At 33.4% G+C, this 17,440-nt stretch overlaps 1 protein-coding gene across 5 annotated transcripts in view; it reads right to left on the reverse strand.

Moving 5' to 3' along the window:
* The window catches only part of RAP1GDS1 (Rap1 GTPase-GDP dissociation stimulator 1), a 150,642-nt gene that overhangs the window by 70,251 nt on the left and 62,951 nt on the right, over positions 1 to 17,440 (reverse strand). For 4 of the 5 annotated variants that reach the window (XM_046656787.1, XM_046656788.1, XM_046656786.1 and 1 more), the window contains exons 3-4: positions 16,215 to 16,337; positions 9,326 to 9,451 (exon numbers count right to left, since the gene is read on the reverse strand). In XM_046656787.1, the coding sequence (XP_046512743.1) occupies positions 9,326 to 9,451; positions 16,215 to 16,337 (249 nt within the window). Of the gene's footprint in view, positions 1 to 9,325; positions 9,452 to 16,156; positions 16,338 to 17,440 lie in introns of those variants that run through there. The other variant, XM_046656789.1, reaches the window with a different exon arrangement.

Raw genomic sequence — 17,440 nt, forward strand, 5'->3', positions numbered from 1 at the left:
ATTTGAAAACTATTATTCTGTCTCTTTAACAAGGCATTGGCTTTTTCATAACATAGTACTTGGAATTAATCAAGCATTGCAAAAAAGCAGCTATATAATGTGTTCTTTGTCCTACAATTTTTATTAAGGTAAAAATTTTATAGAATCTTAGATTTTTAAATGCCATTTTAATAAACAAGAGGGATTTGAATGTGATACCAAGTACAGAAATGGAAAGATCACAGTTCCTCAAAGTATAAACTATCTGAAGGGCTAGTTAAGAATTTAACATTGCTTAAACATGGTGCCGTACTTTGCAAGAACCAAACAAATTGATAACAAAAGATCCTATCTTACTTCATATTTTAACGTCATTCTCTCTGCTCCAGTCTGTATTTACCGTATCACACCTGGCCTACTGTAATGGCTTCCTGATACCTCTGCCTCACCTCTCTTCCATTCCAACCCAAACTATATGCTTCCACGAAACTGAAAATATCAATTTCAAGTTATTTTCAGTGGCTCTTTCCTGTCCATACATCAAAGAGCAACATAACTCCTTAGCCTACGCACATTTTAAGTGCATGATACACATTAACAAATTAATGCAAAATCAAGATCTCTAACCACAGTAAACCTCCACTACCACTTGGCTATTTAAAAAATTAGATCTTCATGACTGTTTATAACATACCCCACAGTCCCAATTCTGAACTCTTCCCCAACACCACAAGTTTCCCACCATCACCTTGCCAGTGACTTTTATTAACAGACTCACTTTACTGGGAAGACAGAGGCCATGCTAGAAACACTCTTTTGACTGCCCTCTTTACTACCTTTAAGGTAGTGTTTTTTATATGTTCACCTAGCTTCTGTCATTTTTCTTTAAGGCAGAAATGTCCTTTCTCGTTCTAATACCAACCCTGTTTACCTGCGTTCGTGATTTCAGTTCTTCTTTTTTCACCTGTAATCTTTCTCTATCAATTATCTCCTCTAGGAGATTTACTCTCCTGGTCCATAGGGTCCTAGCCCAACAAATCTGTTCCTGTCAGCACTCCTCTATATCACTCTCATAATGTGGTCCCCTTCCCTCAAACTACTACTGTCTCTTCTTTTCTCATTAAACTTCCAGAAAGTTCACACTCTCCTGTTCATTTCCTCATGACTCACCACAGCCCTTGAAATTTGACTTCTCTCTCCACAAGACTCAAATTAAAGATGTTTTTTAAAACATGAGTGTCTGTTGATCAAATCTTCCCAATTCAGCATTTCTTTTTTTGGCAGTACTTGACACTGTACCACCCAACTCTTTAGAATCCATGACAATAAACTTGTTTTCTTTGAATCTTTCAGTGCTTCTTCACAAGCTCCTTCATTTCTTCTATACCCTAAATGTAGCTGTTCTCTTTTAAACATTTCTTCTATTCCCATGGGTCAACCATCACTTTTAGGTCCATGAATTCCAATTCTCTGTCACCTGAATGTGACAATAGCACTTCAAGTTCAACAGGCCTCCAAACATATCCACCTGGTGGAGATCTCACTATTTCTGTTGTTGTTACTCAGATTCAAATTTTGGATTCATGGACTCCTCCCTCTTAGCTATCTTCTTGGATTCTCTCTCTCTCTCTCCTCTTACTTCCCATTCTTCCTTTCATTTGTCTTTCAAATTTGAAAAGAAACAATACCCTTCTAACTGGTTATTCTTCATCTGGTCCACTGTCCAACGGTTTGTAAGTAGGAATGTGCACCAGAATCAGTTAGGGAGCTTTTGCAGAATAGACATGATAGGCTGGATTCTAGCCTCAGAGACTAATATAACAGTTCCAGGGTGTGGCCAAGACAATGTATTTTGAAAACATTCCCTAAGTGTTTCAGATGCATACTTCTTGTTAAGAATGACTGCCTATCTTAGAATGTACACTTCTTTCAAATTCATTTTTTCTATGGTATAAATTTGAATTCAACTTTTTTCCTCAAATACCTTCAATGGCTCCCCACTGTACAAGCCATTCTCCAATCTGTGTTCCAGACATATCTCTTGACTATATTATCTACCTTTTAAAACGCTTTTCTGGGCTCCTGAAAAATCTTTAACCCTTTCTCCACAGGTCCAAATCCTATGCAGATTTTTAATGCTTTCTTCCACAGAAACACCACTAGAAGAGCTCAAACACAAATGAGCTCCCTCCTAGCATTATATTGTGTATCTTCTTCACACAGCATTTATCGCCTAGTGTCTTGTTTTTTTACTTATTGATATATGTATTGATATTGATATGCATTACCTTCAATGCACTATAACTTCTTTAAATATATGAGACATACTTAGACAATCAAACAGAAGTGATTATCAGCAAAACCATTTGCCCCCTCACATTAATTGCTTTGGTTTTCTAGAACAAAGGTAAACTATAAACTGCTTATAGGCTGATCCTGACTGATGAGAAATCGCACCTGAAGTAGAGGCTTGTGGCCCAACATAGAAATTCTCCTGAGACTAGGAATGCTAATGTTTAACCTATCATTATGGGTTGTGCAGAAGACAGAAGCTAGTAAGTTAAGGCCTGCTGATTATGTGTTCTGATTAAGGTCTCAAAAGTACAAATTCTCTCTCCCTAAATCTTATTTTGAGGCTGACAGTTTTTTGATTTTTTTTTCCTGCAAGCCAAATTTGGAGGGAGAAAAAATTAGCAATTTTGTCTTCTGCTTTAATTGCACAAATCCAGTAAAAAAATTATTGTTGTAGGTCACACTTTAAAATTTTATATGGATGTGTATATATGTGTAAGTATGTATTTATATTATACCTATTTTTTCTCCCTATCCCCTCAAGTAGGACTCAAAGAAACAAAGTCATTTCCCATAAAAGAGAGAATAGTATGTTTCTTGGATCTGTGGAGGAGTTTTTTAAACTTTTTATTTTGAAATAATTAGAGGCTCACAGGAAGTTGCAAAAATAATAAAAAAGTACAGAAAGGTCCCACGTACCCTTCATCCAGCTTGCTTCAATTTACGTAACTGTAGTACAAAATCCCAAACAGGAAACTGACAATTGACACAATCTACAGACCTTATTCAGATTTCATCAGTTTTCATACGTACTTGTATATGGGGGTGGGCATGTACAGTTCTAAGCAATTTCATCACATATATAGATTCATGTAACCACCATCAATATGTGGTATTTTAAAATATTCACTTTCATGCATATCAGCTTTTTATCAAACTGGCAACAGGCTTAAAAATCAAAGAAAGCATAGTTTTTGGTCTCAGAAAATAGAATTTGGATGCATTATACAACATAGAAATTGAACAGGTATAATGAATGCATGGTAGAACTGTATTTTGGTTTAAAATAAACTAGGAAATATATTCAAGTCAAAACTTCTTCAAGTTTTTAAGTTATATGCTTGAAACAAGTTCAACTACCAAAAAAAACATATTTGGACTATTCTGCCCAAACAGAACTACCTTTTCTAAAGAACTTAGCATTATTTCTTGGATTCTGTTGAAGATTTGGCACAAGAAACAATCATGAAGAATATTTGGGCAATTTTTGTAGAACTATTATTGAAGATGCTGCCTCTAATGCTGGCCAATATCCTTCGCATGTTTTAAGAGGGATGTGTACAGGATCATCTAGGGAGCTAATAATATACTGATGATAAATCTCTTCTAGCATTTGTCTCAATTTTTTTCTTTGATTGAAGAACTAGAATATTCCTCTTTAACATAAAATAAAATTAGATAGAATATCAAGTTTTCTTTTCACCTTGGCTGCCAAGAAGCTCAAATTAAATTAGTGTTCATTATAGAAAGTATATTATCCTTGATTCTTACTAGATTTATCTTTGCCTCTCCTTATGTGGCTTCTCGCGCCTTTATATCTCTATTTTCAATATCTTGTGTAAATTAGTCCATGTATTACATTATGTCACAGCATACTTTTTAGAAATAATGTTATGGACTGAATGTATCCCCCCAAATTCATATACTGATATCTTAATCCCTGATGTGACGGTATTAGGAGGCATTCAGGTCACGTAGGTAGAATGCTCATCAATGGGATTAGTGCGTTTATAAGAGACAGGAAAGCTTGCTTCCTCTCAGACTTCTCTCTCTGCATGTGAAGACACAACAAGAAAAAGAATGTGGGCAAATCAGGAAGAGTGTCCTCACCAGACACTGAATCTACTGGAGCCTTGATCTGCTTTGGGTTTTCCAGCCTCCAGAACTGTGATAAATAAACATTGGCTGTTTAACCCACCAGTCTGTGGTATTTTGTTATAGCAGCCCAAACTGACCACGACAAATGATCATACGTAAGTGCTATGTATTTTCTTTGTATAGCAGTTCATAATTTATATTGTACATCTATATATAAAGCTTATTTAATCCACACAAGTCCACTTTACCAATGAGGAAACTAGAATTCAGAAGATTAAATGACAACTTAGTAAATGGCAGAACTGGAAATCCTACAAATCAACTTCCTGTAGGTAGGCAGGAAATCCTACCTGCAATATTTGCCTTCCAGGGGGCATATTAAAATTTCACTTATTTATAATTATATTAATTTTAAAATGAACTATATACTTTTTATAAGCAATGCACTATTTGCTTAATTTCTAAAAAATGGCTCCAATTTCTACTCCAGTGATCCATTTACTTTTATTCTGATCAAAACCCACATATTTAAATGTATACTATATACACACTACAAACTTGTCCACAAGTTTGTGTTCCTTTGTGCACTTTATCTTCTCCACCATACTAAAAGCTCCTTAATGGCATAAATCTTTTTCAGATCTTATGATGACAGTGTTACAAAACATCCATTTCCAACTATATATTTAGGACATCTTTACAATGGAGTATTTTCATGTGATAATAGCCATAATTTCTGTCTCTACAAGCAGCAGTTGCATATCATTGTTTATGCTTATATATATGATGTGCTTTGATAATAAACCCATTCACAAAACAAAACAGATTGATGAAAGCTGAAGAATCTTATTTCTATAGTTACTGGCTGATAATTCTATTTTACTCCAAAACTGAATACTGAAAAAGAGTAGGGTAAATATATAGACATGCAAAACCCTTTAATAACATAATTAATCAAATAACCTAATTTATATCACTGAAATAAACTTTTATTTTAAACACCAACATAAATAGTTCCCTGTTGAATATAACTGCTACAAATATACTTTGACTATTTAGGCAATTTCAAAGCATGCCTATACCTATTTAACCAATTTACATTACAAAATATTATAGAACTATTGCTAATTATTTTTCAGCATTCGTATTCAGAACAATGAATTCTTTCCTCATCTTTTACATAAAAATAGTGTAGCATAGTTAGAATCATTAATATACAAATAGGTCCATGTGTGTATTTGGGCATCCTTTCCATTTACACTTTAAGTCAATGAAGTAAACAATATTTATTTCACTTCATAAACACTGGCTTTGGCAAGCCTGATTACTACCTCACTTTGAATATTTTTTTATCAGTAAGCAAGAACCCAATTTACTTTATATCATGTAAGATAGCATATCATATAAGCTTCTTAAGTGTGCATCCTTTCAATAGTAGGACTAACTATATAATAACAAGCATTAATTTTATTTCTGTAAAGAACATAGCTGTTTAATTTTAATATACATTAATTTGAATTGTACATTATTCTTTCTTTGGTATATAAAAAGGCACAAATATTTAATTTTGTGTTATCATTTTCTTCTAGCCTCTACTAAATAATTTCTAAACAGTATATCCGATATCAATTACTTCCTGACCACAAACATTGACATCTGCAAACATAAAACTTAGTCTCCAATCACCAATTTATCCCCATGAATTATAAACACAGGGTGGGAATTTAACCTGAAGCTCTCAATAGTATAAGGCCACTTAAGTATATCAGCCATTTAAAATGAGCACAGCTATGTGAACAAAACTAATCATTGAAACAAGGGAATACCACCGAGATGGCCAGATAAGGAGAAAAAAAGAATTTATTTTTTCCCCATGTCATCTTTGAGAGGAATGTGTAATCAAACAGGCCAAAGGTATCATTTCTGAAATTTGGTACTACTTCTTTCTTTAAAATGACACTCCCTAGCATATCCCATCACGGCTTTGCTGATTTCTTTCCTAATCGAAATACAATTTATCTCTTTTCTTTGATCTAAAAGATGTCAAACCTCTCATAGAGTTATTTTGGCAAAGTTAAAGGGCAAAAGAGTTTTAAAATGTTGCCTATATCAGAAGTCTGGATACTTCAAAAGAGAAATCCACAACTGAAGTGCCTTGGAGGCTCTGTGGAAGAACAGAAAAAAGACCAGGTGTTTTAAATAACACTGTTCCCACCCACTGATTCTTTCATATCTATATGCAAGAGAGACTGGGATTCAAAGTTTTGTCAGCTACAAAGCCCCCTCCGTCCCATTTAGCAGTTTTATCAGCCTGTTACCTGACGTTAGGGTTACATAAGAGAGTTTTCTTCCATCAGGAAGAGTCCCTAAAATGGGCACTGTCAAAGCTGGTAAAACTGAAATCTGGCCCACTTTTTTCAAAAGATTTCCATGGATTTTATGCTAAGTCTAATTCTTTTTATAGTTGGAGCTCTTCTCCTTTCAACTAAACTATCTTAACTGAAATATGCTAGCAAATGCTTTATTTTTTAAGTGTCAAACTAAAAACACCTATAAAACATACACACATTTCTCAAAATTTATCTCTAATAGTGCATTCCTTATAATACTTTCAGTATACATTGGCTTTCCTATCTATTCTAAGCCTAGAATCATTCTACCCACACTAAAAAAACTATTCACTTGGAGCACATTTACAAAACATAAGGAAACTGATTAGTTCAACAGTTGAGTTTGATGAAACACAAATGTGAATTTTAAAATGTGTTATTTCTAAGAGAAAGATTCCTTGTATTTACAAGGCTGTCATGTATAGTTTTCTACTCTCCCTTTAAGAATGAAGCATTACATTCTTGAGAGGGAAGAATGTTAATTAATTAAAATAGAAGCTATTCAATACTTTTTTAAAAAGAGAAACCTGATTTCTTGGTTTTTTCAAACTCCCAATTGTCATAAAATATAACGAGAAATGCATTTCAAGTAAATCCACAAATCAACCATACAGCATCACATTTACGGACTTTTATAGCATTTTTGTAATTCAAATAAAGGTTCTGTACTTTCCTACAATTATTCTGGAGAAATCACTGAGAAGTTCACAGAGATTTAATTTCAAGTAAAAGGATAAGAAAGCATACAGTCTTATGGAAATCACATGCATGGGACAGCATGTTGCAATGAACACACTTCATCACATGATTTATGGTAACAAACCACTTCTTATATTTATTCATTGTTAAGACTACTAACTTCATTTTCCTTAAAGAAGGCTTAAAGGTATAAAAAATAGCCCGTATTCACTATGCTTAATTTTCCACTTAACTATAATTTCCACTGAATTAAATAGGATAAAGTAGTTATAAATATTTATAAATAAATGAAACAAAAAAATTAACTTCATAGCCTAAAGCATATACACAGACTTAATACTGTATACTCGTAAGAACAGAATAAAAGCATGCGATAAATACGATAATAATGGGCTTCAGTTTCATCAAAATAATCATCTTATTAACTAGACATTTATTTCCCTGACTTCAAGGTTCTTTGGAGTACACAGGAAATAAAATTACTCTGTGCCCATAAAAATCATAGCAGTATGAGGCAATACATCACTATGGGTGTTTCTTCTATTGTGCCAATATTAAGTAAAACTTCAGGACAAAAGTACTCAAAACAGATAACATTTCCTACATTCAAACAATGCGTAATTCAAGAATAACTAAACTGAACAAGGATAAAAGAATACTTTTGATAGCCTTAAATTCTAGTAATAAACACAGAAGGAGGACAGAATAAAAACAGTAATGATCCATGCTCTCCAAATGCATGCCATAAATCTTTGACTTTTACTCTGCACAGGTCTTTTTAAAATATGTTGTTAAAATTAATCATACAAAATACACATTAAATGGTTCATTCTTAAAAGCTAACATTAGAAACTATGGTGTTTAATAAAAATCCTAAATATGAAAATGCAAAGCTATAAACATAAAGCACTAGAATTTTGTAAATAAAGGTAATACCCTAAGATAAAAAGAACTGGAATGAAGGAACAGATAGATAAATTTATAATCTGTACTAGAAACTGGAAACTGTAAGTTAAAATTCACATTAAGACATTCATGTCCTCAGACATAATATATAATGTTCCAGAAAAAGGAAGGAAAGGAGAATAAATGAGGCTAGCTTTACCACTACTGCTACAGACAAGTTATAACCAAAAGCTATAGTTTCAATCTTTTTTACCTTTCTTTCTTTTATTATAGGAATATACTAAATGAATATATTTACGACCTTTTTTTCTATCTGGCTTTTATGCCCAAATCACTTTTCGAAACATTGCCTTTTATAAAAGGGTTATGTCTTTTGTGTATAAACTCAATGGGGAAAATAAACTATAAAAGTTATCCCAGTTATATAAATAGAAGTAAATTCCTAGGAGACTTTAAAGGTAAATATTAAAATACGTGCTTTTGGCTCAGAAAATTGAAATCTAAGGAAAATCAGGATAAGCCTAACTAAATTAAACATACTCAAGATTTTTCTGTATTTTGTTTACATGTATGTGGGAAGGAGAAGTAGAAAATATAAAATTTTTGTAATATACCCATACCCAAGTTCTTGCTTTCTTTTTTCCTAGTAGAACAGTGTATTATAGAAAGTGGTGAGGATGACAATGACATTATGACAAATAGGAATGGAGTTAATGCAGATGCAGTAGGCCAATCTAGCTTTTGAGAAGATAATGGTTTTTATGAATGGTTTTATTGAATTGTAACTAATTAAAAATGTATTTGGACAGACTGAGAAACTTTAAAAAACTGTGTCCATATCTCATTCAGAGATAGTACTTCAATAAAACCTAATAGAAAAGATATATATTTTTTTCCCTAAAATTAAAAGCTTCAATTTCTTAGAAATTGAATTACTTTCCTCTGAAAATATCACCTGTGATAGCAGAGAAAATTCATTTCCTGTAACTTCTTAGTTAAGAATACTATGGCCCAAATTTCCATTGGTTCTGCTAAATAAGCAGTGCTAAGTCATATTGGCCCATGTTAGTGCCTTAGTCAGCCTAGCAAAGACAGTGTTAACACTAAAAGTGGAATTAGTCTGAAAATCATAATTCTTAAACAAAAGTTGAGAAGCGTAGCACTGATATGTCAACACTTACGGCTATCATAACATATGTTTCCTAGAGCCCTGCCCGTTTGAAGCAGCACTTCCTGGTCTTTGCTATTTAGCAGCTGCACCAGTGGTGAAATCAATCCAGCATCCACACACGGAATTCGCATAAATTCTGAAAATAAGAGACATATTTAATTAAAAATCTAAAGATTCACAATTACATAAATCAGTTTCCTTAATAAAATAAATACCTAATATTAAAATGGTTAAGGTGGTTTACCATTTGAAGAGTACATTTCTGTTCAAAAGTACTGTTTACAACCCTTTTAAATCCTTCATGAAACAAGTATGCAAAAATGAATGGAGTCGTACTTTTCTTTGCTGATAGTTTCTGCCATAAACCAAAAGGAGTTTTAATTAACTTTCATTATACTTAATTTATCACTGTCTTCTTATAATAACTGGATGTGCTAGGAAAGCAACATGTGATGATGGAAACATTGGCAATGTTCTTCCCATGAGCCTGATAGTTAAATTACTACAGTTATAAACTAAGCCATCAAACTGCAGAATTTTTCACTATATGTTCTCTAAAAAGACAAAATATAAAATGTTTAAAAAGGTTAAAGTGAATCATTAAAAATAATAGGTCTCTTTCAATTGGAAGACCTAGTGAAACCATCTACTCCTTATCTTCATTCATACTCTTTATTAAAATCTATTTTATGGATCACTCACATTTGCTGTTCTACCTATGCATTCATAGGTCTAAAGTACCAAATGGTAAGCTTTTTTATACTTCAAACTCATTTTTTTCTTAGCTTTATAGTATACCATTCTCAATTTATTGATTCGCAATGATACCACTGCAGTCATGATTAGATAAACTTTTTTACCGTATCTCATGGGGGACTACTATAAAATTTAAGGATAATGAAGATATCTAATTAATGAAAGTTCTCCAATAACCAATATTAGAATCATCATTTTAGACATCATGACTTACGTAAGGATGCTCTGGTCAATAAAGTCAGTCAACAAAGATTGAATTCCTCAACCTACAACCCATCTTACTAAAAAATCGCTATCTTTTCACTCTCACTTTCAAGGGGGTCTACTCCTTAGTTTGTTCCACAAGTACCCTCATCAGCAATCCTCCTCTTTCCCTTCATTTTCAAATTCTTAGAGCACATCATATAGGGCTGTTGTGTGAGCCATTACTTTTGAAATACCTTCTTTTCCCCCTAACATAGCTATTAAGTCACAAAAATATTCCTCTACCTAAATAAAGGATTGCATTCCTGTATCTCTTACTTACTTACCACTATATTATTGAAAACCTTCTAAAATTTAAACTTCCAAAATTAAGAGTACTTCCTACCTCTAAAACTAACCTTTAAGTTTATCATTGATATTCTTCTTTTAATTCAATAGTATGAGGTATCCCATCACCTATTAGGAAAGCAAATTATGCCACATACTTCCATGAATTCAATGACCATCTGCAGGAGATGACACACCAATCTATCTGTCTACCTCTTAAATTAATGGTTACTTTAGAATCTTGGTAGATTTCAAATCTTAAATAAATATGTCACCAGCTCAAATTAATCAAATTAAAGACAGATAATCATTATCCTTTTCATCTCTCCCAACCTTAGTTTCCAACAGTGGGATCATTTTAATGACTAATAAAGTAATAAATTTAGGAATAGTCTGATTTGCACTCATTTCATAAATGGAACCTCCTGTTTTATCTTATTGTTTTATTGTTGCTATTCTTCAGGTAATGATGACACTGATGAATTACTATTTTTCTTTCCTTTTATGTTCTAATTGTCTGTATGATACCAACCTATCTTTCAAAATTTTGATGCTATATCAACAGCTTCAGGTATTCTTGAAATGATAAAGGGTAAAGACTTTGAGAAAAATTGTGGAAACAAAACTGTTCTGAAGTGTTTTTTATTCAAAAGCATATAAATAACACCTTAAACATACACAATGTGTATGTCAATTATATCTCAATTTTTTTTTAAGTATATAAAGACAAAACAAAACTAGTATATTCCTCAGCTTTCAGTCAATGTAAGGGCAAGAATGCCAGTCCCTGGAGAAAGGAAATTCCTTCTAAACCTTTTGCCTTTCAGTCAATTTGCTTTTTAAGTGAGGAATGTGGCTCTCTTTAGCTAGTTTTAAAGCCATGAAGTTACATGCTTCAGATGGATATATGTAAAAATATACTAGGAATTTATCAGGAATATGCTTAAAAGATTATATGTATATTATATTGGAGAGGGTATAGAATGGCTGGGATGGTCATCCTTCTTCGAAGGGGCTCCCACTACATGGATCCCCAGTTCACAGCACATGAGCCTGTCACCTGATCACAGCTGGCTGGACTCTGACTTGAGTCCAGCCTATACGCAGGCTACCAGATGGTCTGGTTTGAAAGATCTGCTAAACAGGACAATAGAGATGAACTAAAAAAAAAAAAAAAAAAAAAAAAAAAAAAATCAGATCCTCTCTCTTGGCAATTTGAACTCCAGACAGAAACTGAAAAGCTCTTGGCAGGTGGAGGGAAGGACTGACAGGGGAGGCTGACACAAAGATATATACAGAATGACTGAGTAGAAACTAAAGTTAGTGGAAGCCACTAGGAAATAGAAGGCAGAAACTATTAAGTATCTGTATGATTGGTATGTGGATATGCATGTCTATACAAGATAGAATTCATTTTGTTTTTTACATAATGTGTGGACTTCAATGTAGAAATTCAAAATAGAGGCCTAAGGAATGGGTATTGCTCTATCTCAGTATCAACTCAAATTTAGTAATATAAAGCTGATTTCTACTTAAAAGTAATATTCTTTTTCCTTTGATTGCAGCAAAATAGTCAATAAATGCTTGTTGATTGAACATTTCTGTTTCTTTCTAAATCCTTGTTTCTAAATTTCTAAATCCAGTGTTAATTCCTTTTTTTTTACTTTTACTTTCCCAAACCTACTCGAATTACATATTCATTTAGCAGCATCATAAAGTACAAGCTGTGATGAAAACCACAAAATAAAATTACTTTCCTTTCACATAGACAGAGATTCATAAAATCCACTTTTTACATATCTACTTATCAAATATTAAAAACCTGATTTATATGTACTTTTCCCATTTTCAACTACCTGAAGGAAGTAAATCTATTTTATTAAAACTTTTTTTTGACTCCGTAAGCCAAATAAAAACACTGAGTGCTAGAGTCTACCTTAAAGTCTGTTAGATAAATAGTATGGTATATTCAGAGTTTTGAATTTCTCTAATACCTCTTTATAAATAACTCTTGGTTTTTAGATTTTTCTTTAGAAGAACAAGCAAAACTATGAGGCATGAATATAAAAGAATGAGTGACTTTTATACGTGAGTTGTTGAGCTAACATTTTTCATTCATATTCTGTACTGTCTTTTTTTAATAAAAGATAATACTGATAAGTGTAACTGATTCTTACAAAATGACAGGTTAAGCTTCCAACACCGAGTGTCAAGGTATACTTTAAGCTACTTGACAACATGGTGCATTTTTTTTGAGTACCAATTTTACTCAATGATTTTTCTATGCACATATATATTTTATACTACGATAAACATATACTTGTTATGGAGCAGAGGGGAAAATTAAAATAGATAAATTTACAAGACAAAACAGGAGACTTCCATGTTTCCAGTGGTGCCCTCCCTAGTTCATCCTGAGTGTACACTCACTTTTGTTTTAAGAGCAATTTAAGTGGAAAAGCTTGATAAACACTTTAGCAATCTGATAAAGTACAGTTGGGGGAATAAAGCGTAATGTTGATCCAACTACTGATCCCATATTACTTTAGACTGAGATTTGGTTCCCAAGCTTTATAGGCATCAGAATCACCTGAACGACTTGTTAAAACAGATGGCTGGGCCCTACTCCAGAGTCCCTCACTCAGCAGGTCTGGGTGAGAGGGTCCAAGAATTTGCATCTAACGAGTTCCTGGTGATTCTGATGCTGCTGGTCCAAGGCAGGGAACCATGACTTCAGAGGAATAGAAAACAGATGTAAAGTGGCTCCACTTTTGTCTGCTTTTACACATTTTCAGCTTCAGTCTCCAGCCTAAGCTTTCAGGTCCGCTGCAATCCCTGCACTCAGACCGCCAGCAGACTTTGCACTGCTCTCCTACAATCTCAGCTACTGAAGGGGGCGAAACGAGGCAGCAACGGGAAACGTAAACCCCAGCTTTACCACCAACTCGCTGTGTGCAGACAGGCAAGATATTTAATTCGCTGGTTTCTCCCGTGCATAAAATAACCTATCTCATATGGGGTCGTTAAGAGAATTTGAAATAATGTACCTAACACCTGGGACAATGTACACACACAATAGCACCTGGTTTTACGAATTTATACTAATATTAGATACCTTGAGAGTACAATTTTGTAAAGGAGGCAATAGTCATAGATACTTCCCATCTTGCTGATTTTACCTCAAATCAGTCTTGAATCTATTATATAGGGGAATACCTTATTTAAAAGGTATCAAAATATTTTACTGTAATTTATGGTCCTACATTATGCTCCTACATTAAACTTACCCATGGAACTTCTTACTAATCCTCTGGATTTTGAACATCAGCATATAGTCAAGTATGTTGATTTTTAGATTTTTTCTGTATGTGAAAATTTAAACATAATTATATTTTATGACTAATCCAAATACAAGAAGTATATGATAATTTTTTCCTCTGTAGTTATATAAGGTGTACAGCAGAATGAAGATGAACAAATCAACTAATGATCTCTTTTTTCCTCTGGTTCATACAATCTTTCTCATTGCCAAGTTTCTAACAAGAAGAAATATAAGCCCAATTAATATACTCTGTTGGGTCACACTGCATTTCTGAAGATAGGTATTTTTTTTAAAAAGAGACTCTAATCCACTTTCTCAGACAGTCACTTAAAAAAACAATGTGGTGGGGGCCGGTCCGGTGGCACAATGGTTAATTTCACATGCTCTATTTCCACAGCCCAGAGTTTGCTGGTTCAGATCCTGGGTGCGGACCTACACACTGCTCCTCAAGCCACACTGTGGCAGCACCCCACATACAGAATAGAGGAAGACTGGCACAGATGCTAGCTCAGGGACAATCTTCCTCACCAAAAAACACCGCCAAAAAACAATGTGGTGATTAAGTAATAAACAAACATTTAAATGTATCTCATTTATTTTAACCAGTAGAGGTTAGTGATATGCCATCAACGAGCCTCTGATTAGAAATATAAATGCTAAAATTTCTATGATGTCTTAAGAACTCAGCTGTCATCTACTAGAGTATTGCTAGAAGCAACCTCTAGCAGCAGAGGTCTCATCAAGTGTGACAAGTGTTATGAGGACTGATGTCATTAAGTAAGCTCATATAGGAATGGCAATCCATTTCACAAAAATACATCCTAAATTTCTGAATCTATGCTACAATGTGTGTGCTCTTTCTTAAGAAAAAAAGTTTTAAGATAAAAATTGATCTCTGGAAATCTATACTGTGATTCTAATGAGCTAAAAAATAAACTACTTGATCCTAAAAGTCAAGCTGCCTTGCATCTAAGATGACCCAGACAATGTTTGGTCCAGGTTAACAAACAATGTCTGGAGGAGTTACATTTTCGAACTGTATCTGCTTCAGGAGTTCTCTGCTGTCCCAAGGTAGTCACCATCTATTCAGAGCAATTCAAATCTGCTTAAAGAACACTAAATACTCCCAGACCACCAGGAAAGCTCTGAACATTTACGACTAGCTCGACCAAAGCACCGCAGAGTGATTATATAATTACAATAGCTCAGATCTGACATACAAACAATAGGTGGCCAGTTTTCAGTCAAGAACCAGAAAATGATTTACCAGCAAAGAACTTCATTGGAACTTGAAAGACATTTGAGAACCTCTGAATAAATGAAAAATTGTCATGGCAATTTTCCTTTTGGTAACACATATATGAACAAGTTGTTTTACTGGGCCCAAAACAAACACTGGTACTTTAATGCCACCTGCCATAGTGATTACACATTGTATAAAATTAACTATGTAAGATTGAAGCCAGAAGTTTTACGTTTCTTCTACATAAAGTATAATATATACAACTTACTAAAACAAAGGCCATAAAAATAATATCACACTTTGACAAACTGAGGCACACTAAAGGTATTACATTTAGTATGGCCTTTCCTTATGCTTAAAACCTGCTTTAAGAGGTCATTGTTTTTCTCAAACTGACTGAATTAAAATCATGTGCAAACATTTCCGCTACAATAAAATTCTTCCAAAGAATCTCTCACTGGAAAGACCATACACAATGGGATGGATTAGCCATTACATAATCTAAGCTTTACTGTCATTGTTGTTTTTCCAGAGTATTCTTACATGGAAACTTAAGAAATAAATGTTTCCCATGAAAGTGAATTCAGAACAGAACATATATTCCAACTGTACTGTTACAGTCAAGTGCCAATATCAGTAGGATAAACCGGGCTGAAAAAAAATAGTGAGTTTATCTGGGTATAACAGAAATCAACATATACTTTGAAAAAGGTAAACTCAACTGTGACAATGAAGACAAAGGACTCAGTGGAAAGCTCAAGAATCCTATAACCAAAGTAATAAAAGATACACGTGCAGTTGCGACTAAGAGTGCTTTCCTTCAATTCCACTCGGAGGGCACGGAATAGTAAATGGGAAACAAATGAATAGAATGACTAACTATAGTCATTTTAAACAATTACATGGAAAAAAGTCAAAGAAAAGAGAAATACAAAGTAAAAAATATCTAATCTACAAAATTAAAACATAAATTAATAAAACATACTGACAAGTAAGGTGTAAAACTGAAGATGTTCCCAGCAGAAAAGTTCCTGAGGAAAACCTCACCATTTTTGGCTACTTCTGCTATGATGTTAGCTACTTTGGCTGTGCAGGCAGACTGTGGGATCAAGAGACTTGCGAACAGTTGAAGTATTCCACTTCCTTGGATTTTTTCACTTGTTTCCATATCTGAAAGAGATACATACAAGAGCCTCAATGAAAATCTTCAACATTAACACTGACACTTTATTTAAAAGAAATCCTTCCAGAATTTTCACTATCTATAATGGAAATTAGTTCAGTATACATTCAAATGTATGCATCTATATTAAATTACCTTTAGTTCCACAAGCTGCTTTTATCTTAAGTTTTTATTTGCACAAAACGCTTTATAATACAATCTTTTGTCTACTGACAGTCAGATTATAAAGGAATCCTTTCTGAATATACCATCTGCATACCACACTTACCTTTCAATGCTAGATCCAACCCTGTCTATTCAGAGTAGGAATGCTATTTTTCGATTTCCCTTACGAATTCTTAACAGTATGTTATTTTATATTAAATTTTATGGTTTCCTACAATGCTATAGGAATTTTTAAAAAAATAAATGGCAATTAAATAAGGAACAAACTCACCTCATATCATTTTACATGGAGTGATAAAAGAGACTATATAGTTCCCTATAACCACTATGTTTTCCATACCATTCATTCAAACTACTTATAACAAAGAGGGAAAAGAGAAAACAGCAATAAAGCCATGGTATTCAGAACACTATTGGTGAGACAGAAATTCAAGAGGCCCCTATTTCTTTCCGTCCTTCTTTGTTAAAACACAAATAAAGAGCCTCTCTAGGAAACCAAGCCACTTCATGCATCTGTTACTGATAAAATAAAAGAAAATAAGAACACCTGGAATGATGATGGAAATAAAAGCTCAAAGAAATAAAACTTAAAATTACTATTTGATTCTGAACAATGAAGAGGAACGGCATGTGTTTAAAGATAGAGTGTTATAAGGCTTACTAAAACACTCAATTTAAATGTTCCTATGATTAGCGATTCCATATCCTTTCCATCCTCTGGATATACACACAAATAAGAGAGAACTCCAGCAATTTCTTGATAAGTAAATGGCAGCTGATATAATCAATAGAGAGTAGGAAAATAATTTTTAATAGAATAATTTGAGAAAATCTACAAAAAATAAATAATGTATTTCTTATAGTAAGTGCTGATTGCTCAAGGCAGTATTTTTCAAACTGTGGGTCCCAATTCATTAGGAACTCG

This window comes from Equus quagga, chromosome 3 (assembly GCF_021613505.1).
Source record: "Equus quagga isolate Etosha38 chromosome 3, UCLA_HA_Equagga_1.0, whole genome shotgun sequence".
NCBI classification, from domain to species: Eukaryota; Metazoa; Chordata; class Mammalia; order Perissodactyla; family Equidae; genus Equus; species Equus quagga.